The sequence below is a fragment of the Perca fluviatilis genome, chromosome 3 (genome assembly GCF_010015445.1).
Source record: "Perca fluviatilis chromosome 3, GENO_Pfluv_1.0, whole genome shotgun sequence".
Taxonomy (NCBI): domain Eukaryota; kingdom Metazoa; phylum Chordata; class Actinopteri; order Perciformes; family Percidae; genus Perca; species Perca fluviatilis.
This window is the reverse complement of record NC_053114.1, coordinates 21,718,912-21,741,408: the sequence shown is the minus strand read 5'-3', so window position 1 is coordinate 21,741,408 and position 22,497 is coordinate 21,718,912. Positions and strand designations below refer to the sequence as shown.

Sequence of the window (22,497 nt, the reverse complement as noted above, 5' to 3'; positions counted from 1 at the left end):
CCAGTTCTGCCAAGTATCTTGCGGCTCCAGCCCAAGCACTACCTCCACACTGCCTATGCAAGACCCACACAGCAGCTCTGCAACTCCTGTAAGTTACCGCTGTGTCACTTTTGGATCAGAGCCAACACTAAGAGCAGAGGTGCTCTGGGACATCCACACGGTGACTAGACACCAGTCCTATAATGTGAATGATAACAGGGAATCGTTTCAGACGATGTGTCTGGTCTCTGACGTTGTTTTTTTGTTTGTTTTTTTGATATCGTGATATAGTTTTTTTATTATTATTATTATTATTATTATTATTATTATTATTATTATTATTATTATTATTATTATTAATAATGGTCTTAAAAAGGTCTTAAATTTGACTTTGTGAAACCTGCAGAAAAAAATGATTTGAAAGAGAGAAATTCATGTTGGCAAGTGTGTGTTACTGCTGATGTCTACCTCTGGGACACTTAAAGAAGTGTGTCAACTGAACTGGATCTTCTGAGCAGCATTAAACGTTATTCACAAACAAACACAATTGCAAAAGATTGGAGAGTCAGCAATTAGCTTCACATCTGACACTGTAAAAGCACTCAAGGGTTTCTCTTGGAATGTCAGATGAGGATGCTGGGTATTAAAAAGTTATTTATAGAAAAAGACAATATAAAACTGCAGTTTGGACGCCTTGGGTTTCTGTGGTTCAAAACTCACACTAAAATCTGAAGGAGAAGAAGGAGAGCTATATGCTTTAACATTTTTAAATGAAAACCTGTTCGTTAAGGAAATAGATAAACATTTGGGGAACTACAGTTATTTGCTTTCTGGTTAGAGAGTTAGACGAGAATATACCACTCTCATGTTTGTCTGTTGAATACAAAGCTACAGCCAGCCGACGATTAGCTTAGCTTAGTATGAAGACTGGAAACAGGGGAAAACAGCTAGCCTGGCTCTGTGTAAGGTAACAAATATTCACCTACCAACCAATCAAAAGCTCACTAATTAACATGTTATATCTTAAGTGTTTAATCCATACAAAAGATAAAGTGAAAAGAACAGGAGGATATGCTACGCTAACAGTTGCCGGACAACCAGCAGAAACTCCAGGAAGTCACTGCTTCCAGACAGGAAACAGCCTGGCACCCCCTAGAAAATGTCAGGTTGTCATTTTTAGGGGTCCAAGCCCGAGGGGGCATGGGAACCGCGTGTTGCAAGGCAACGCGGTTCACATCTCCAACGGAGCATGGAACCCCATTGTTTTTCTACTGATTATTCTTCTCCGCCTAAAACTCCGACTACAGCCTAAACCATACATGGTGGGGGGGTTTTCAGGACTGGTCCAAAGCTGCGCAAGGACCACAGGCGCAAAAATTGACCCACTTCCACCACTAGGTGGCGCTATAGCAGAAAAAACCGCGTTTGGCCCTATAACTCCCACACCGTACACCCGACATTCAAAAACCCTATCTACGCGTTCCCTGGATCCAACTGAATCACGTGATATGGCTTATATATATATATATATATATATATATATATATATATATATATATATATATATATATATATATATATATATATATATATATATATATATATATATATATATATATATATATATATACACACACACACACACACACACACACACACACACACATACACGAGTGGTATCAATCTTCTCATCTAACTTTAGAAAACTAAAAGGCATATTCCCCAAAATGTTAGCTATCCCTGTAAGTACAAAGAATGGTGACACGATTAGTAAAGTGCTACGCTAACCAGCATGTCTGACACAGGAGCTGCAATAGGAGACGGCGGGAAAAACTGCCGTGGTTAGTCTGACTACGTTGTTTCTTTGCAGCAGCCCAAATGCCTGGATTGTTGAAGGGTATTGACTCTGAATAATCCTGCTTCCCTCTAAATCCTCATCCTCTGACTTCAAACACTGTGCAAAGACTTTCAATAGAATCTGGCATCCTCCCAACTTTCTCTCCGTCAGTCGCTCATTCTTCTTCTTCGCATTCTTTTTCACTCTCTGTCCTCCCCTGGATCAACTGTCCAGCCCTGAATCACAAAGCAAAGCCCAAATTCTGTGGAAATCTCGAGGAGAGGCCCCTGCGTTGTCTGGCATACACACACACACAAACACACACACACACACTCACTCACTCCTCTTGTACGAGTGACGACAAAGAAGGTACGGCTGTAGCCCCGGTGGACAAAGAGTCTGCTAAATGAACGGTCCCACACAAAGGAGCAGAGAGCAGGTTAGAAATTTCAAGACCAGCTGTGAGAATCAACATATGAATTCTTCAAACAAATCCAACCACCACTCAATAGATTCACTTTATGCACATTCATCACACATTCATCCTACAAGGTCTGCATGTTTGGTTACTATTGGAATCAGTGTTTTTACTGAAATGTAAGCCTTAATTCATTCTCCCAACAAACAAGATACACTCATAGCTTTTTTAATGCTTGAGAAAAAGCACTAAAGAGTATTCTTTGTGAAGGCACGAATGGTTTTCTAGTGTTCTGGACAAACAAGAGTCCCTGTGAGGCACAAGGGTGCTTTGAGGTAAATGCAACATCGTGTCAACAATAAAAAGAATACTAGCATGCTGATGTTTAGCAGCTATGTTTTTCATGGTCATCCTAACTTAGCATGGTACCATGCTAACATTTGCTAATTAGAACTAAACAAAAAGTGCAGTTGAGGCTGATGGGAATGTCATTACTTTTGCACGTATTTGGTCATAAACCAAAGTTTTGACAAATCAATTTAAAACACACGCAGAGACATTTCACTCAAAAACAAATAAATAAAATAAAATAAATGTCAACCTTATATGGTGCTAGCTAGGGGATTAAATTAAGGCAACACCAAAGTCATCTGGGAATAATCCTCTGGGGACCATGAATGTCTATAATAATTTTCATGGCAATCCATACAGTAGTTGTTGAGATATTTCATTCTGGACCAGAACAAGCAACTGACAGACAGATATTGGCATCCCTGGCTATAAGAGCTTTATAGAACTACAGATATGTCACCTCTGGTCATTTTACAGAAAGAAACGATAACTGTTTTACAGCAACTGTTTACAGCAAACTTTGTGCTATGCTGCTGTAAAAGGAAATTAATTACCTAACAGTTTTAGTCTCAGCTTATCCTAATATTCTCTTTCCTGTTCACTGATTAAGTTTCTAAACTTTTAGTGTCTGCTGATTTATTTAAGTCTGTCTGCATTTCCTCTAGCTTAGTGTTAAGAGGAAGCATTCCACTTTGGTCACTGAGTGAGACCTTTTGTTTAGAGCCCAGGTTAACTCCGACAGAGATACACACCTTGAAGCTTTAGTGCGTAGTTTCATGTCTCCCCCATGAGGAATTCTAAGTAATGACAACAACACTGTCATTGCATCGACATGACGCAAGCCTTCGGTGATCGCGCACCACCAAGTAGGACACGGAGGACATGATGGACTCTTCAGAAGAGGTAATTATCTTAACTCGAGCTTCTGCGTGCGAAAGTCACCGGACTACAACATTTTCTAAACATGGCCATACTGAGAAAAACAGAGTTTTGTTGAGCGGATAGGTTTTAATTAGCTTTGTATCAACTCATTTGGCAATGTCTTGAATGTAACGGACGTTCAGTAATAATTAAATAGTTGCACAGTATAGCTTTAACTAATCAAAGCACTTTTGATTAGTTGAAGCAGACAGTATTGGGTCTATGCAAATCTACTCAGACAGACTTGTGAGTTAAATGTCTTCTCAGTATTTGTTTATTCGGTTGTTTCCTGTAAAAAAAAAAAAAACCCTGGCCAGATCTTTTTTGTGTCAGAGAGAATTCTACAGCTTCTTGTGAACTTCTGTCTCCACTGCGCAGTGAATAAAACTCATCTGAACCAGCCACTGAATTGGACCTGAGAGTACTTTTTCTTCCACACTGCTAATGCCCAATCAAAATGTCAAACTGATTTGATCTCACACCTCTTATATTGTAGTATCAGGTGTTTTTTCATAACCAGTAATATCATTTCTGACATGTTAAAACAAAAACCAGTTCATATGTGAGACAGCCGGGTGTTTCTTGAAGCAAATGTAACACGAGGAATGTTCATTTTCAAGACAAAAGATCCTAAAAAAAGTCCTATAAAAAGCAGCATATTTTCCCTGACTGAGGCGAGCAGCCAATTTGTGACCAACATAGAAACTTTACTGGAAGGGAACACTATGTTACTGTAGTCAGTGATGCAGTGCTGCTCAGGGCTGGTCACAGCACAATATCTGTCCTCTGTAAGAAATTACTGTTTTGAACTTGAAATTCTTGGAGAAATGTGGATTGCAAAGGAGCAGTTAGGTAAGTGTGGTGGCTGCTGCAGCTCTGCTTTTAGAACAACTTGCATGATATCCCTTGTAGAGCGGCCTGGTAATCATGATGGAATATTAAAGTTAATACAGAAGAAGTGTGTTTAGACTTCTGAAGCAACTAGTCAACAGAGGAAATTTGTCAATTGAGACAATCCAAAATATATTTTTTGTCATTTGTTAATAGACCAAAGTTTACACTGCTCAAATTACACAATGAACCATTTAGCATACAAATATTTCATTTATTTTAGGGATGTAGTCAGGTTTTATTGCCATTGTAAACCAGACATGGGCAACCTAGTCTCACATTGCTAGACCTTCCTCCACAGTGCTGCGGAAGAGGGTCTAGCTAGTCCACACAGCATTGCGGGATAAGAGAAAAACTTACTCTGGTTTATTGGCATTTCTTTAAACCAATCACAATCGTCTTGGGCAGATAGTCTAGCTAGCTGTCTGGATTTACCCTGCAGAGATCTGAGAAGCAGTTAACCATAGTCCTCATAAGTCGACCAGAGTTTAAAATTACAACACAAAGAAAGCGGAAGGTAACGGACATCCGGCCTAAATAGAGGGACATCAGTCAAAATTTCCGGCGGCATCTGAGCAATCCCGTAAGTGGAACGTCGTCGATATAGACTAAGTGCAACCTGACAAACTTCTAAATAGCAGATTATGAAGCATCTCCAACCTCAATAGCTATGCTGATTTTAGTGTCTAACCCATTAGTTTCATTTAGGCTAATCGACAAAATGGTTAAAATAAGAATATTTTACGATTATGGATTTCAGCTTTAAATGGCCCTTTGATAACTAATATAAGTTCTTTTGATTGTTTTTGTTTTTTACTAGTAGCACAAGCTTAGGGCTATAAAGATGACAATGCCAATTGTTTAGTTCAAACAACAAGAATGTATTTAAGAATACACACCATGAAAATAGTGGCACAGGCTTCTCTACAAAACAGGTAATAATGCAGGAACTGCCTAAAGGCCGAAACAATTGGCAATTAATGAATAATGAGGCCCCGGGCAGCTGCCCACTTTGCCCAATCGGTAATCCTATCTTGCCTCTAGGGGCGACTAGTTTTGAAGTTCAGTTTAACTTGCTGTCTGTTGCATGATTTGTTTCAATTATATTAAAAATATTCTTTTATAGGATTCAAACCCAGGATGTTGTGGTCATATGGTATGGGCGTTAGCCAACACAGTGCTGACTTTACTGGACGTAACACAACCAGAATTTAAGCACTGAAATAGATACTCTGATAAAAAACATCATCTGTCTAATCAGCAGCAATCAAAACAACTTTACTTCACCCCATACTGAGACCTCCTCGTTTGGCACAGTGTTTTGCTGTAATTTTGTAGCTGATTGTGGTCTCCTCTCAGTCCTTTTCAATTAAAAGAGTAAAAAGATGGGCAGTGTGGATCCTTTAAAAGCTGGTAAACAGAAACACAATTAGCATTTATGAGTGCAAATAGCAAGTCCTTAGCACAACAGGCTAGCTTTCCACTTATAGAAACCAGCACTCAGCCCTGACTGTTTGATCTTACATTCATCAGCAGCACTTGTGTTCCTGACAAAACAGTAGCTCACAATTAGAAGCAGAGCAAATATAAAAGCAGAGGCTGACTAACTGTGTCTGCTGGATGTCTCATGTTGACCACAACATTTTTTTTCTTCCCAGGCTAGAAACCAAAATGACACATTGACTGGGAGGAAGACCACAAGCCACGTAGTGTTAATGGTCACAACAGCTTTATGCCACAGACATTTAAATAACTACAGAAGCATTAAATTTATAACAGCCGCTCTCATCAAGTGGTCATGTAATGTTGGCGGAGGTTTTAAAAGGTCAAATATGTAATATATTTACTGTAATAAATCCAAAAATGACCCCAATGCGTCATCAGATATTAAGGAAACATGCTAAGTTGAAATGCTATCTTTTCTCAGAGCAATGCTAAGGCCAGTATTTTCTCCTTTTGAAATTTCCGTTCTGTGACAGAATTTCTGTTTGTGTTCTGGCCTGTGTGTTGTTATCAACCGCCCAGTTTGACAGCCAGACTGGGTTGCCAGATATATCTGTAAAAACGTAAACCCACCGTGCTACAACTGTAACGTTAGGACAGCCATGAAAGCAGCAAACAAACAAACGGGATCAACGAAGATAAATTCTACCCGACATGAAAAAAACGGCATGTTTCTAACCGGTGCGTGACCAGAGATGTTACAAACCCCGGGTAAATATTGGAGATGTATTTGAAAGATGGAGACAGCTTAGAGCCCAAAAGGACGCAGAGTTGGCCAATTTCCTCCTGAACAGGTAGCTAAGCATTAGCTTCAGGCTAATTTATATGGGCTACAAAGGTCGGGCATTTTATGTCATTTCAATACGTGTATGCAAATTGAATTATATAGCTAGAGTACCCAAGATGGTAACTCGCAAAAACAAATTGAGACACAGCCAGCAAAGTGATCCTGACTGGTCCTGGCTAACGCTGCCATGCTAACCCTGCTGACGTTACCGGAGGACCAGGCAAGTGGGCCACGGATGTTTACAACGAGTAGCCTGTTCAGTGGACGTAGCCGACGATGGTGAGTTATTTCAAGCCAAGAGAGGGGGGCTGTAAATTGGGAAGAGAGGACCGGTTCCTACCGTAATTCTAAGCCGAAAAAGTGTGTCTGTCAGTTTGGTACAGAGCTCCGCGTGAGCACGGGCTTCTATGACTATCAATATAGCCAGCATCTAACTTTACCTACTCCGCTGTGCTGTGAAGTAATGTCTGTCAGTAATGTGAGACAAGTCTAGCAGAGGTTTTTTTTGTGGATGCTCCTTCAGCGCGCTTTGGAGGAGGGTCTGGCAAAGTGAGACTATGTTTCCTGCGGTCTCAGCCTGGCAACCTCCATGAACTTCAAGTCTGGGGAGGAAGGGGCGGGGGAGACGACTCTCTCCAGTGTTTTGAATTTCTACTGCAGTAACTATTTTAACACTAAACAGTATTACATATTGCACCTTTAAGATTAACAATGGGATGTTAAAAACTGATTTTGTGCTACTATCTCCAGTCTATCTTTTTATATTTTCCAAATGTTTGCCTGTGGATGGGTTGGACAGCAGGGAGGGGTACAGCGGGGGGGGGAAAGCTACACGCTGCAAGCCTCACATGCGCAGCCTGTTGCATGGATGCATCCGCGAAAGACATCACATGCAGCACTCTGTTGTACGGATGTAAACAGTCTAAAAAAAAAAAATAAAAACACAACAGTCTCAAAGGAAAGAATCTTATAAAGTAAATAAGTCTCCTGAGCTAATGCGTGCAAACAACTGTCGGAAAAACACAGAGGCTCACTTAAAGGATTATTAGGAACACCATACCAATACTGTGTTTGACCCCCTTTCGCCTTCAGAACTGCCTTAATTCTTTGTGGCATTTATTCAACAAAGTGCTGGAAGCATTATTTAGAAATGTTGGCCCATATTGATAGGAAAGCATCCCCCACACCATTACACCACCACCACCAGCCTGCACAGTGGTAACAAGGCATGACTCTACCATCTGAATGTCTCAACAGAAATCGAGACTCATCAGACCAGGCAACATTTTTCCAGTCTTCAACTGTCAAATTTTGGTGGGCTCATGCAAATTGTAGCCTCATTTTCCTATTTTTAGTGGAGATAAGTGGTACCCGGTGGGGTCTTCTGTTGGTGTAGCCCATCCACCTCAAGGTTGTGCGTGTTGTGGCTTCACAAATGCTTTACAACATTCCTCGGTTGTAACAAGTGGACATTTGAGTCAAAGTTGATCTTCTATCAGCTGGAATCAGTCGGCCCACCTTGTGGCACCCCCATGCTGCAAGGTCTTAAGGGTGATTTTGTATTGTCGACCGCAACACATTGTTGTCTGTCATTAAGGTAAGATTGAATCCATGGTATTGTGTTTATGTCAAGAGAAAAATCAGATAGCTTGCTGATGAGAAGCTGGTGATTAACTGTGTCAAAAGCCTTTCTCAGGTCAAGAAAGACCGCCCCTACCACACCTCCACCATCAAGACTGGATTTAATGTCTTCTAGTAGGTAGCAGCACGCAGACTCTGTGGAGTATCTTTTCCTGAACCCAAACTGGCAAGGATGTAATGCTTCTACGTGGTCAAGATGCTCCACTAGCTGCTCTGCTACCACCTTCTCAAAGATCTTGGAGATGGCTGGTAGAATGCTAATAGGTCGATAGTTTGATCAGCTGGAATCAGTCGGCCCATTCTCCTCTGACCTCTAGCATCAACAAGGCATTTTCGCCCACATGACTGCCGCATACTGGATGTTTTTCCTTTTTCAGACCATTCTTTGTAATCCCTAGAAACGGTTGTGCGTGAAAATCCCAGGAACTGAACAGATCGTGAAATACTCAGACCAGTCCGTCTGGCACCAACAACCATGCCACACTCAAAGTTGCTTAGATCACCTTTCTTTCCCATTCTGACATTCAGTTTGGAGTTCAGGAGATTGTCTTGACCAGGACCACACCCCTACATGCATTAAAGCAGCTGCCATGTGATTGGTTGATTAGATAACTGCATTAACGATAAATTTAACAGGTGTTCCTAATAATCCTTTAGGTGAGTGTAGGTACCTTTTGACAAAGCCACGCTAGCAGTTACCCCCCGTTTCCGTTTTTTTAAGTTTATTTATTTAGAGAAACAGGGACAGCATACAATAAACATTAACCCCAGACGGAGAGATGCACAGTACCAGGTTTTAGCTCGAGAGCTAATTTTCACCCGTAGTCCCTGGGCAGGCTGATCTTAACTAAAATACACAATACATCATACATACATGAATAGTGAAATTTACATTGACCAAATAAATAAAATATAAAAAAGGTCATATTCACACCTTTCATGTGCTCAGATCTACTCTTATAGACCTCAGAACACACACACATATACATATATCCAGTTATATGTGGGTACCTCAGAACACACTTACATATATCCAGTCACATATGGGTACCTCAGAACACACACTTCCACACACACATACATATATCCGGTCACATGTATGTACAAATTTGATTTGACAAAAGTCATTTCTTTGCCTGACTTGCAAACATGTAAGAGTTTGTGCTTCTTATCAGCTCTGTAGGCAACATATTCCAATGATGAGCGGCCACACAAGAAAAAGCATTCATTCCAAATGTTGTCCTGCGTTTAGGGATCCTGCATTCACCTCGCACTGTAGATCTAGTTGCTCGAGCCGTTATTTCAGAGCCCAAAGATATGAATTCTTTTAGTGGAGGAGCAGCGGTGTCATAGAGAATTTTATACATCAAACACAAATTTGTGTGGATTATCAAATTTTCAAAGCTAAGAAATTTATATTTTACAAGAATATGACAGTGATGGAATCGTCTGCCTTTCTTATCATGAATCTTTAGAGAGCTTTTATATAATGACTCAAGTGGCCTGAGGGCAGTTTTAGTAGCCTGTGACCAACTTGTCATACAATAACGAAAGTGTGGAACAATCATTGCATTTAGATAGGCCCCTGAGGCCTCGATTGTAAGGGAATTTCTAATAAATTTAAACTGTGCCATATTAAATTTAATTGTATTTGATAACTTTTTTAAAACCTAAATTTGATTCCAATATGACACCTAAATATTTTATCTGTTCTGGATTTGAAATGATTTGTCCATCAATTAAGATCTTAGGGCAATTTTGTGTTTTATAACGATTTGTAAAACACATTGAAACAGTCTTATCTAGATTTAAGGTGAGGCATTAGTTTTTCAGTCACAAAGATACTTTCTTCATCTCCCTGGTCAGTTTTTGAGCAACTTCTTCCGCAGTTTTACCATGTGCATATAGCACCGTATCGTCAGCATATATAATAATTTTGCTCTTACACACAGTTGGCAAATCATTTATGTGTAGTGTAAACAGCAGGGAGCCCAGAAGAGAACCTTGTGGCACCCCCATGCTGCAAGGTCTTAAGGGTGATTTTGTATTGTCGACCGCAACACATTGTTGTCTGTCATTAAGGTAAGATTGAATCCATGGTATTGTGTTTATGTCAAGAGAAAAATCAGATAGCTTGCTGATGAGAAGCTGGTGATTAACTGTGTCAAAAGCCTTTCTCAGGTCAAGAAAGACCGCCCCTACCACACCTCCACCATCAAGACTGGATTTAATGTCTTCTAGTAGGTAGCAGCACGCAGACTCTGTGGAGTATCTTTTCCTGAACCCAAACTGGCAAGGATGTAATGCTTCTACGTGGTCAAGATGCTCCACTAGCTGCTCTGCTACCACCTTCTCAAAGATCTTGGAGATGGCTGGTAGAATGCTAATAGGTCGATAGTTTGACACAGAGAGCTTATCTCCTGACTTGAAAATCGGCTTGACTATTGCTTTTTTCAACGCCAAAGGAAAATTGTTTTCATTTATAGATTGATTCACAGCTATTGATAGTGCTGGAGTTAGAATAATTTTGTGTTCTTTTAAAAAGGGATTTGTCAAGTCCAAATATATCCTTTGCTTTACTATTTTTTTAATTTGCTATTATTTTGGAAATTTTATCTTCATCTATATTCTGCAACCTGTAGACGCATTACCATCTCCATGATCTTCTCGGCAGCAGTTCACTTCAGGAAAAGTCTCCGCCAGGTCCAACACAGAATCCAAGAAATAATCATTGAAATTTTTAGCCAGAATAGAGCCCTCACTTTGAACAATTCCATTGATTTTAAGCTGTAAATGCTCCTGATGTATTTTTTTCCCTTCCCAATAGTTTATCCATGCTCCTCCACAATTTTTTACAATTACCTTTTGCCTCTTTGATTAAGTTTAAGAAATAATTCGCTTTTGCTTTTCGAAGCAGCATAGTAACTTTAATTCATTATGCTAAGATAACTGGCTGCTGGCTGTAGCTTCATATTTAACTCACAGATATGAGAATGGGTTCGCTCTTCTATTGAACTCTCCACAACCAAATGGATGAACGTATTTATCAAAATAAACTATTCCTTTAAAGGGTCACAAGCCAAAATGTTCAAAACTAATAGTTAATATTTTTATGATGATAAATGATCTTTTATGATGATATTTTATGTGATGTAATTGCACATGCAAATGTAAAACCATTAATGCAATGTTTTAGTTCAGTTGGACCATGATCACTGCCACACCAGGGACTAAGTTATAACAAAATCCTTTCCATCTTATTTCACATAAGGAAGGACACTGGCTGTATTATTTACAGAAGCTGGAGTATCCTTCAGTTTTGCAGTTAACACACTGCTTTGATATTTCCTCGAATCAAAGCTTGTCCCAAAGGAGGGCATTCCTTTGATCTAGTGATCTCAGACCGTTTTGCTATGATTTCAGGGCTTCTCCCCAGAAAGTCCCTCACGCACCTCAACAGCTGATTCATAGTGGGTTCCATTTCTGAGTTTTATTGACTCCTGCCCCACGGGGCGCTTGAAATGCACAGGTTGGTTGCCATGGATGTAAGACAAACCTGCACAGGTCGAAGAAAAAAAAAAATCTCCCCTGAAGCCCTGCTCAGCAGGCCGAATATTTGTGCATTGTGTGGGCGACGTGCAGGAACCTCACAACCGGTGAATGAAAACATGCAGTCTGGAGAGACTTACTGACAGACCAGGAGCAAGACGGGAGAAAAAAAAAGTGATGTGCTGGAAAGCTCAAAGGCCGTCTGCTTGAAAGTATGCCGTCTTTATTCTTTCTATTTTTTCCCACCCCAGTTGCCCAGCTATCTTTTGGCTATGAAATGACTTGAAAGGCAGCGGTCAGGTTCATTTAAGGACGAGATATTCAAATGTTAAGGCACATTTCTCTAAAGCAAACCGAAAAATGTAATGAGCCATTACTGTGCTTTGAAGCTCTACACATAATTAACATCTCGAGCACTTGTTTTCACTTAATTTGTGTTACTCACTATGTTAAAGCATTGAGCGCTTTTTCTACATATGGCCTTGAAGAATTTTTATAACCGTGGCCCATTACAAGCAGAAACATCAAGTCCCCCAGGAAAACAAACATTGTAAATAGCATTGTATTGGTCCGTGTTATTTCTCAGTGTCTCCTGAGTGTTTGAGGCTGTTATCCATCTACATTCCTTTAATTTCCTCACCCCCACCCAACCCCCCTCTCCCTTCAGCTGCATCATATAAAGATGCCTAATTGAAGGCTTTGCACAAAACAAATGACCACATTAGCCTGCCCCCTTTTAACTCGTCCTTCTTCCTGTCTGTGGTTGCAATGCATTATACACTCTGCTTGTTCTCTGTTGTCTCTCAAATTACAGCGCAGGCTGCCAATCATTTGGAGACTAAAACTAAAAAAGGGACTTGTTTTTCTGAAGCGCCCCAACCCACCCACCTCCTAAGAGAGATATATTTCTTCCTTTTTATGATGAAGCAAAACAGTAATACTTCTGAGGGCAGCCAGTCAACGTAAAATTATATTTCAATTTCAAAACCACCTGTAAAGTTGTTGGCCCGCTTTCGCTTCCATTATAATCTGAAAAGACCCAAAACAAAAGTCACAGTCACAGAAGATAAAATAACAAACAATTCACTCATATTAATTCAGCATCATTGAACACTCCCTGGATAGGAAAGACGGATTAAATGCTTGACTTGTGTTTCTTTTATTTCTGCACATGAACAGCAAAACAGCTCCTTTTTCCCCCACGCTCTGTTAAGATCTAAGAACCTGCCAGACATTTGTGTCCCTCCGTGCTTCCCATACATATGGTGCCACAGTGAGTTTTCTCTATGCTATGTGACAAAGGCTCTTAAAACCTCTACGGCCAAACAGAACAATACCACGTGGGTGGCTCTCTATCTCTCTGTGTCTGTGTGTGTGTGTGTGTGTGTGTGTGTTGTGTGTGTGTGTGTGTGTGTGTGTGTGTGTGTGTGTGTGTGTGTGTGTGTGTAAACAGATATTGTAGACTGTGAGTCAAAGAGTCTGCATCAACATTTGAACAAGCATCGGCTTTCATCAGCACATATTTACCTTAATAGCAAGACAAACAATACTGAAAAGGCGGGAAAGAATTTGTAAAGAAAAGTTGGTTTTTCTCGCATACTTCTCTGGTAAACGAAGAATCCAAAAACGGAGAATATAGGGAGTAATGGTTAAAAGGTAACACGGGGTGAGTAATTGATTTACAAATTATTATTTTGAGGGTGAAGTACTCCTTTAAGGCAGAGTTGGTAATGTTGAAAAGCTAGCGTCTCCTCGGGGCTCCGACCCACACAGAGACGTGCACGAGCACCGCTGCTTCAGAGCAGAGCGGAGAAAGGACCGCAACTTTACTTCATGTCTCATTCACCGGTAAGCAAACACTTAAAATAATCATACTGTATGTTTAAAACAAACACAACTAGACTACTGTTAGCAATGCAGCGACGCCGCGCGTTGAGCCCAGCCTCGTACACGGGAGGGGTAGAATACGCGCGGCGGGGCAAGGAGGCATTTCATTGGTTCTTTCCAAGCGAACTGCGAGGCAGTGATTGGTGAGCGTTTTTACAGGATTACAGCAAATGACGGATCTTTTTCGTTTCGTTTGTTAATTTTTGCTGTCGGGGTGTAAAGACCATTTCCAACTATTACTTTAAAAAAAAAAAAGTGTATATTGAAAATGGTTACCGATCCTGCCTTTAAGTTTGTTTTGATTGAAGTTCTGATAAATATGAACCACTTTTTACCAGCTATGCAGCAGTTGTGGTGGTAACGTGCCAACAAATTCTCCTTTTACACAGCCTGTTCAAGGCGGATAGGTTATTCTGCCTCGCCATTCTGTATAAAAATTTACGGACACGGAATGGTGGGACAGAGTTGTTCCACCGCTAATCCGTCAGCGTAGGTAGTAACAGAGCTGAATCGACGTCTGTGTAAAAAGGACAGCCGGCATGGCGGGAGTACACACACGCACATACTAGACGCCAGCAAGCTGTCTAAAAATCACACACTGGGGCAGCATTATGCCGCTGTAATGGCGAATAATCCTTACGTCATTATTACGGAATATCTATGGGTAAAAGTGGCTAAAGTCATCGATGGAGAAGACTGCTTGCAAGCAAATGTTAAAAACGCAGGATTTTAAATATTAAAAAACAGCTTTGCAAATGTTTTATGGAGGAAGGAAGCCCATTCAACATGTTTAGACCCCCATGGATACACACAATGTGTGTTGGAGAGAAACTGGATGTAAACATGACTTGTTTGTTTACAAGAAAACTCCACAGGGTACCTTTAAAACGATCAGTCAATCAACATAGGTCTGGTTTCAGTTTCAACTGTTGGCCCGCCTAAACCAGAAATCTGAATATGTAAACACGGTCTAATTATTCAATAAAGCAAGAAAATACTCATCAGATTTATAAATAATGAAAAGTTTGCAGCCCTTGTTTGGACTGCAGTTAAATAAATCACAAAAAAGCCTTAGGAAGACTACATAATGACTTAATAAACGTAACACTGAGAGCAGTCACTCTGCTGCAGAGACTCTAACATGAGAGCTAAATTGCTAAACGTCTGTTGCCACTTGTATTACGCAGCCTGGATGTAGCAGCCGCCAATGTTTGTTGACTGATGAGAGCCGATGTTGACAGGGATCTCTGTTTGGTTTGGCAGGAGAGCACACTGGCTGCCATTCCACGGACGAAACCATGAGAGTGCTGCTCATTTTGGGAGTATTTTGAAAGGGCTTCCAGCTTCTGCAGTTTTGACTTGTCCTGTGCGAACAAACCAGCCAGCTCTTAGACTGTTACGAGAGTAGTATTGTCTGTGTAGCGAAAGCCTGATTTAGCTTACTCTTCTGTGCCATAGTCCTTCATTGTTGTCCAAAAACCCAACAAATCAAATAAATGGTCCACACTGTTGACATGTTCTTCATTTGAGTCAATCCCACATACACTGTCTTGCTGCTGTAAACACTCACTGGAGCACTAAATGAATAATAATCCCCTGCTGGAAACAATCCCCAACAAATATACTCATTATTCCTGTTTAAAGTCACATTTGCTAAAAACTTCATGTTTTGGGTGTGTGACCCGTTAATATATAATTAAACACGGTGGCCCGACGTTCTCTGACGTTTCTGCTTTGCTTATTTTATGTGTTGCTTTGCTCGTGTCTTTGATAAAATAAATATACCCAACGGCAAAATCAACTGCTGTTGTTGTTGTTGTGTTGGGGAAACTCAAGCTGTCATTTTCTTTAGTCTGTGGCCCAACAAATGTAAATGGACTGTTTTTATATAGCGCTTTTCTAGTCTTAACGACTACTCAAAGCGCTTTAACAAAGTACAGGAACCTTTCACCATTCACACACATTCATACACTGTGGCCGAGGCTGCCGTACAAGGTGCCACCTGCTCATCAGATAAACATTCACACACATTTACACTCCGATGGCGCAGCATCAACAGGTAAATTAGGTCTCCAACCTAACGCTAGTAAAAGTGATGGAGATATGAAACAAACATAGCATTTTTCCGCCGTGTGTCGTGCGTACCCGCTGGCAGTGTGAAGCGCGTATCCGCGCTATTCTCGCAGATGTAGGGAACCTCGTGAATGAACCTGCAACATGTCAGCTGTTTGGAAATTCTTCAGCGTGTGTGCAAAAGATAACCAGTTTGCAATATGGAACACCTGCAAGGAAAAAGTAGGGCGTGGAGGGACCCAAATCACATTTTTTTTGTTGGATATTGGATGTGAAAAGAGGGAAATGGTTCCAACATTGCACTTTAGATGTGTGTGAATTTCCCACACCAGGAGTCATTTATAAAGTTCTATTTTATAGTGATCTATTATCGGTTCAAAACATTATCTATGTTCTGTGCAAAATGTTCTATTAAAGAAAAGATAGAAAAAAAATATTTGTGTGTGCTGTAAAGTGGTTAGAAATAATTTAATCGGAATCGGCTAAAATTGGTATCGGCTGGCCTAACTCAATGGAAATGGCCTAGAAAGTTGTAATCGGTGCATCTCTAATACACTTTAAACCAACAATTGAAATAACTCGCCCCCGTTTGCCCAGTGTTGTTAAAGTGTATGTACGTCCATAGGGGTGTTCTACCCGGAAGTTAAGTAAAAACAAGTTAGGTAAACAAACATTTTTTTTATTTGTTCTATTGAGAGATGATCTACGGTTTTGTTAGTTTAATACTTAATAACGCCAGCCTTGTCCAACAACTTTCATAGAGCTGTTTGCAGCTTTGTTTTAAGTTAACAGTATTTAAAAAAAAAAAAAAAAAAAAAAAAAAGGTGGCATGCTTCATAAACTTCAGAAATGCTCAGTATTTTGGTTCACCTTCAGGGTAGACACGTCAAACATCTGACGACACAAGCAGGGCTTTGCCCCTGCAAAGCTCAACTAGAACACTGTGATCATGCTGAGACTCTCCTATAAATCATTTGCGTTTAGGAGGAGGATAACAGCACGTCTTTAAAGTGAGAGACATCATTAAAGAGAATTGGCTTAATGATATGTCTGAGACTGTACATTCACGTCATAAGCTCTGTATTTGTTGCCCACTCATTTTAGCTTTCATATGAGATCCATCAGCTCGAGTGGGTGAAACATCCTACGCTGGGCAGGGAGAGCACGCAGACAGAGGCACGTTGATGTCTGTAAGTAAACTGTCAGTCATTGCTGAATCAAAGGATGGAGACGAATGGAAAACAATGAATGAGAGAAAGAGGTTGAAAACAAATGTGGGGATGGGTGGCAGCCTGTTTACAACGTGTCCATGATGGGATAACTGCGTTCCAGAACTCTAAATTCTCTTTTTAGGACACAAAGCAGGACATCTTGCACAGGAAGAGAAGCGATTAGTAAAAGCCCCAGTACATATCCCTGACAGACATTCACCTTTACAGTCTCCTACAGGAACGGCCAACCTATCTAATCTCGAGATCAGAGTGTAGCGGTAGATCTGGAAGGAGGACAGACCCTCCTCTGTTTTCTCTGAAGTGGAGCCTCACTGCACGCACACTGACTCATCCACTGTTTTCACAACACCCACACAAACCCAAACTCCTAAATGTGTACTCCAACTCGGAAACACACACAAACATCTACAATTACCCATGTAAACATTTGCGCTCTCATCTCAGCACGTGTTTACGAAGTTCAACCTTTACAACGGTGATGACTGAACACACATACTAGTTAACTCTTACCTTGAAAAGCAGCGACGTTGCGCGAGATGAGGAACTTGAGGCTGGAGCTGGACGTCTGGACGAGGTTCTGGATGTCTCTCCGGGCCGCCACCTGGTACTTCTCCTCCATCTTTTTGGTGCAGCAGGTCAGGTTCTTGGTCACGCACACCTGAAGGTCTGAACCTAAGAGTCATTGAGAATAAATGTTATGATCTTAAAAACATTACAGGCAAGGGGCTAGGATTCAAATAGTTTCTCAATCGGCAACTTTATTTCCTAATCCACTTAGCCATGAATAACATATGTTTTTGCACACAAGAAAAATATTAACGCATGATAGTCTTGAAAAATACAAAATAATATAAAGTAACATCAACATAGTCAAATATAACTGATAATAAACTTGGTATATGGGTTAAACATATGTTTTAATTGAACAGAATATTTTTATTTAAGATTTTTTTTCAGAACAGGTACATGGTGTAAAAACAACCTGTATTTATTTTTCAGAGAAAGGAATGTTTACCTCTGTGACTTGAACGTAATGCTGATACAGTACTTGAGAATCCTATACTGAGGCAGGGGCTTTGCATGCTCTCTATTGGGTGCCCCACTTTCCTTTACACATTCCACAGACACGCAAGTCAGGTGGATTAGACACCTTAAACCGCCCGAAGGGGAGTATGAGTAAGTGAGTGCGTCTAACCATCATCTGTATTATCTGTATGATACAACTGTCAAAAAAAAGTGGCAAGCAGCTCCGTTTAGCAACATTCAACCGCAAGAGAACAAGACTAAGAGTCGAAAAGCCATGCAATCTATCCAATGGAGATATTTCCCTCAGAAGCACAAAGGTCAACCTGTGGCGCTAGAGGAAAAGTCAGGGGGCTCATGATCATAGTCAGTCTGGGGACCATGAATGTCTGAACAATCCCCGTTGATATATTTCAATTAAAGACCAACAAACCGAGATTGCCATCCTAGAGACACACACACACACACACACAGTATAAACACAAATCCACTAAGAACAAGGGGTAGAAAGAAAATAGGAAAATCTTATGTGGTCAACAAACTAATCATGTCTGTGTGAAACATCAGCAGGTGATTCTGTTCATATGAAATCATTTAAAAACCATAATGGTAGTACATATGCCTTAAACATGAAGTATGTAAAAGTAGTATAACACAATGGTTATGTATTTCTAGCAAGATAAAATATGCTTTAGTGGAGCAAGAAAACCAAAAGACGTCGATCCTGAGAGGAGATCTGAGTCAAAGAGATATCGCATAAGCGTTAAGTGATGTCTCAGGTTTTCCACTACGGACAAATGTAAGCAATCTGCACACCTAGGGGACAATCAAAACATCTTAAAAGAGACCCAAAACTCTGCAAAAGCCTCTCGGACATGTCTGGGCACAGAGTGTGCCGAGCTGTTGCCAGAGCCGAGTTGCTATCAGCTCTCTGCGAGGTTCAAGAAGAGGGAGCAGAGCGGGCCATGGCACACGTGGAGGAATTTAAACTCTCCCAGATAAGACATCTTGAAAGAGCCCCAAGTCTTGCTTTTTTTTTTTTTTTTTTAACCTAAATGCTTCCCGGAACTATTTCGAAAAAGAGCAGCTTATTTTGGCCTAGGTGATAAGACTTCTGACTTGCTGTGTTCTGACCTTAACTAAAGGCTGTTTGGCACTTTAGAAAACTCTCACATTCCTGGAATTTCTGGAAGTTATTTTTCACAAAACCACACGGCCAATTATTGATAACTTCTTAAAAAGAAAAGCATGCTGTAGGATCGACTACACCTCTAGCTATCTCCCATTACACTATCTGATGTATTTCAGTTCATTTATCAGAATCCATCAAAGGAAACCAATTACATCTTTCCAACGTCAAGATGCATTTGGACTTGGAGGACGTGTGTGAGGCTGCCAGAAAGGTCAACAGAGGTGCAGCTATAAACAGTAACAAGTGTTTTTACAGGGTTAGGAGAGATCAGGAGCTTATCATCACTACTACAGAGGCCCCCACCGCACACACAATTTATCTCAGAGAAAGTACTACTCAGTTAAGAAACAGCACAGAGATTTAGATTCACACAGGCTCATTTTAGGGGCAGGAGTGGTGATGGCATTTATAAGGGTTATTTAGAGGTTTAGGGAGGCATTTGAGGGTTTTCTGTCAGTGTAATCAGTTTCATCACAGCGGCAGAGGAAAGGAGTGGTGAAGTTTGTAGGGAGCTGTTTGTGGCAGGATGGTAGTCAACACCATTAAAAGATTTACTTTTCAGAGACAGAGAGAGAGAGCACCATGCAAGCCGTCCAGTGACAGCCCACGTGAAATATCAACACCCCATAATTCCCCCCCTTAAACCTTGCAGAGAAGTATCATGTGGAATTACATTATGGGTGGTGTTCAGAAAAAGTTAAGCGAAGCCCAGTTTACCTAACTTTACACTAAATAATTCCTGTTTATCCGGGCAAGCCACTTATCTGCTTTAGACAGCCGAAAAGGAGCATAGTGTGGTTTCTTTTTCAGTCAGGACCAACAAGTAATCTCAGCAGCTTTAGTTCCTATAGTTTCATATTTCATATTAGCCCACGTAATACAGTGTAAGTAAACAATAAGTGATACCTTTCCTTTTACAGGCTAAAACTAGGAAAATCTATCTCCAAGCATGTTCCTGTAACTATATTGCTAAGCATTCAGAGTATTTGAAATATGTCAACATTTATTAGGAAGCTGACACACTGCTGAACATAAATTTGAGTAAATGTTTGTATCTCTAAAGAATCTAAAAGAATTTATGCAAGTGTTATTCTTGCAGTAATCAATGACATATACACAGTATTTCTTCTAAATATCTTGATTTAAAAAGTCACACATTAAGATGCCCTTTAAACCGCCTATTGGCTCTCCCGGTCTACTGTCTATATTATCATCATGACTGCACACACGCCTCTAAAATGTGTTTTAAAAAGTGGGTTTTGTAAAAACAGCACTTCAAGAGTAGAGGACTTCAAGAAGACAGAAAATATGACAGGTCAAAACGCTACAGTGCAGTAAGTGAGCTCCACGGGAAGGTAATATGGTGTTGAATGACTTCCATGGGAGATTTCTTTCAATCAGTGGTTGGCAATGGCACGTTGACGCTTTAATGGTTGCTATGAAGATGAAGGTGCACATTATCAAAATAAATAATTATAATAGTAATTATTTGTATTAGTGGCTGGTTTATGAGAATGTAACTGCAGGGGGAAACAAAAAAAATGATCCAGACAAAAAGCACACACACACACACACACACACACACACACACACACACACACACACAGCTGCTCAAGCTTGGCTCCAACATACCTGGTCTGGGGCTTAACGGCAATAATTGATTTGGTCCAATTTGTCTGAGTTGGAAAACTTTCCGCACTTCGTCGCATCTGTTTGGGCTTCCAAACCCTAATCCAGAGCAACACGCCATGAAGAAAACGTAGTTCGTCCACAGCTCACCCATTTTAATAAAATCCACACACACACACAAAAAAAAGAAGCTTGTTAAGTTAAGGTCTCTTCTATTTAGTCCGCTCAGGTGAGTCCCGGCCACATCTCAGCTTTCAGGGTTGAGCGTCGACCGTGCGGTGTTTGTGTTTGTGTCGATGAAACGCTCCAGATGATCATTTCAGTCCAGACACGCCAAGAGAAAGTTGCAGCGGAGTGACGAGTCTGTTTGAAAGCGGCATGTTGTCCAAGTTCGCCGGACCGACAGCAGAGGCGGTACCGTAACGTTACCTGCATTCAGCGGCTGGCTGGCTGTACAGCTGAGCCGCGGCCTGACAGCGCCATCTAGTGGACCCGCCCCGACTCTGATTTGAGAGATTTTAGGTTTACTTTTAACAACAATTTAATGTGAATTAGCTACTTAAGCTATAGAGATGAAGTCAATTTAAAAAAATTAAAAATAAAACTCACTTGTTTGTTTTTATCATGTTTCATTTAAATTAATTTAATTTGATTATGTTTCATTTAAATTAGTTTATTCATCGTTAGTATTGTGATTTGTAAGGGATTTATTCATGGTTTGGTTCACAAAAGACATGAGTAATTTAGCAATTGTATGTCCTTTATTCAAAATTCAGCTAGACAATCAAGAAAATTGAGAACTTTAATGACATCTGACTGACTCATTTTGTTTATATTGGCCTAATTTATTTTTAAAAACTTTTTTGTTAAAGATAGTCCACATCACAAATGTAAGCCTCTTATGGCACATCAATGTATCAGGTCAATTTTCATTAAGTTAGAAAAGAAAGTTGTGAATTAAAAGGGTTGTTTTAATTTGCTGGTCCTAAATAATGTGAAATTCTTGTTTTCCCCTCAGTAAATCCTGAACAATTTTAGGAAGAGTTGCATTAAAAAGTATGTGAAACTATTAAGGATTGTTGGTTTTTATACATTTTATTACAACTTGTGAGGTCTGCATCCAACCACCAAAAAAAATGGATGAAGGCCAAACTTAACCAAATTACAGATTGAGTATTTCATGTGCTTTCATGGTCAATTCAAAAATGTTATGAGCATATGCATATCCTTTGTTTGGACTTGTAATATGCTAAATAGATGCCCGACTTCGCCAATCATTCTTTCATTAGTATAACCAGTAATGCTATTGAATGTGGACTACTGGTTCCATTCAATCTTAAATGTCTGTCTGGTGCTCATTGCAGACTGCATCACTGCTGCTTAACTTTAGGTTACAAGATTAGAACATGCAGCATTTCATGCAGCAGGATTCATTTAATGTGGTGACAGGGTGGTCAATACACCCTGTAACTATAAATAATACTGGTAAATTGTTTAATCATGTTGCCAAAAGTGTGGAGAATCAGGTTATTGGCCATTTTGTTGACAAAAACACCCTTTGCCATCACATTCCATTTAGTTTAA

General features: G+C 40.2%; 1 protein-coding gene across 3 annotated transcripts in view; it reads right to left on the bottom strand.

The window, feature by feature from the left end:
* The window catches only part of gpc5a (glypican 5a), a 151,992-nt gene extending 130,617 nt beyond the window's left edge, over positions 1-21,375 (bottom strand). For 2 of the 3 annotated variants that reach the window (XM_039794999.1, XM_039794998.1), the window contains exons 1-2: positions 20,917-21,374; positions 17,580-17,741 (exon numbers count right to left, since the gene is read on the bottom strand). In XM_039794999.1, the coding sequence (XP_039650933.1) occupies positions 17,580-17,741; positions 20,917-21,067 (313 nt within the window). In that variant the 5' untranslated portion in view covers positions 21,068-21,374. Of the gene's footprint in view, positions 1-17,579; positions 17,742-20,916 lie in introns of all 3 variants that reach the window. The other variant, XM_039795000.1, reaches the window with a different exon arrangement.
* Positions 21,376-22,497: the final 1,122 nt, after the last annotated feature.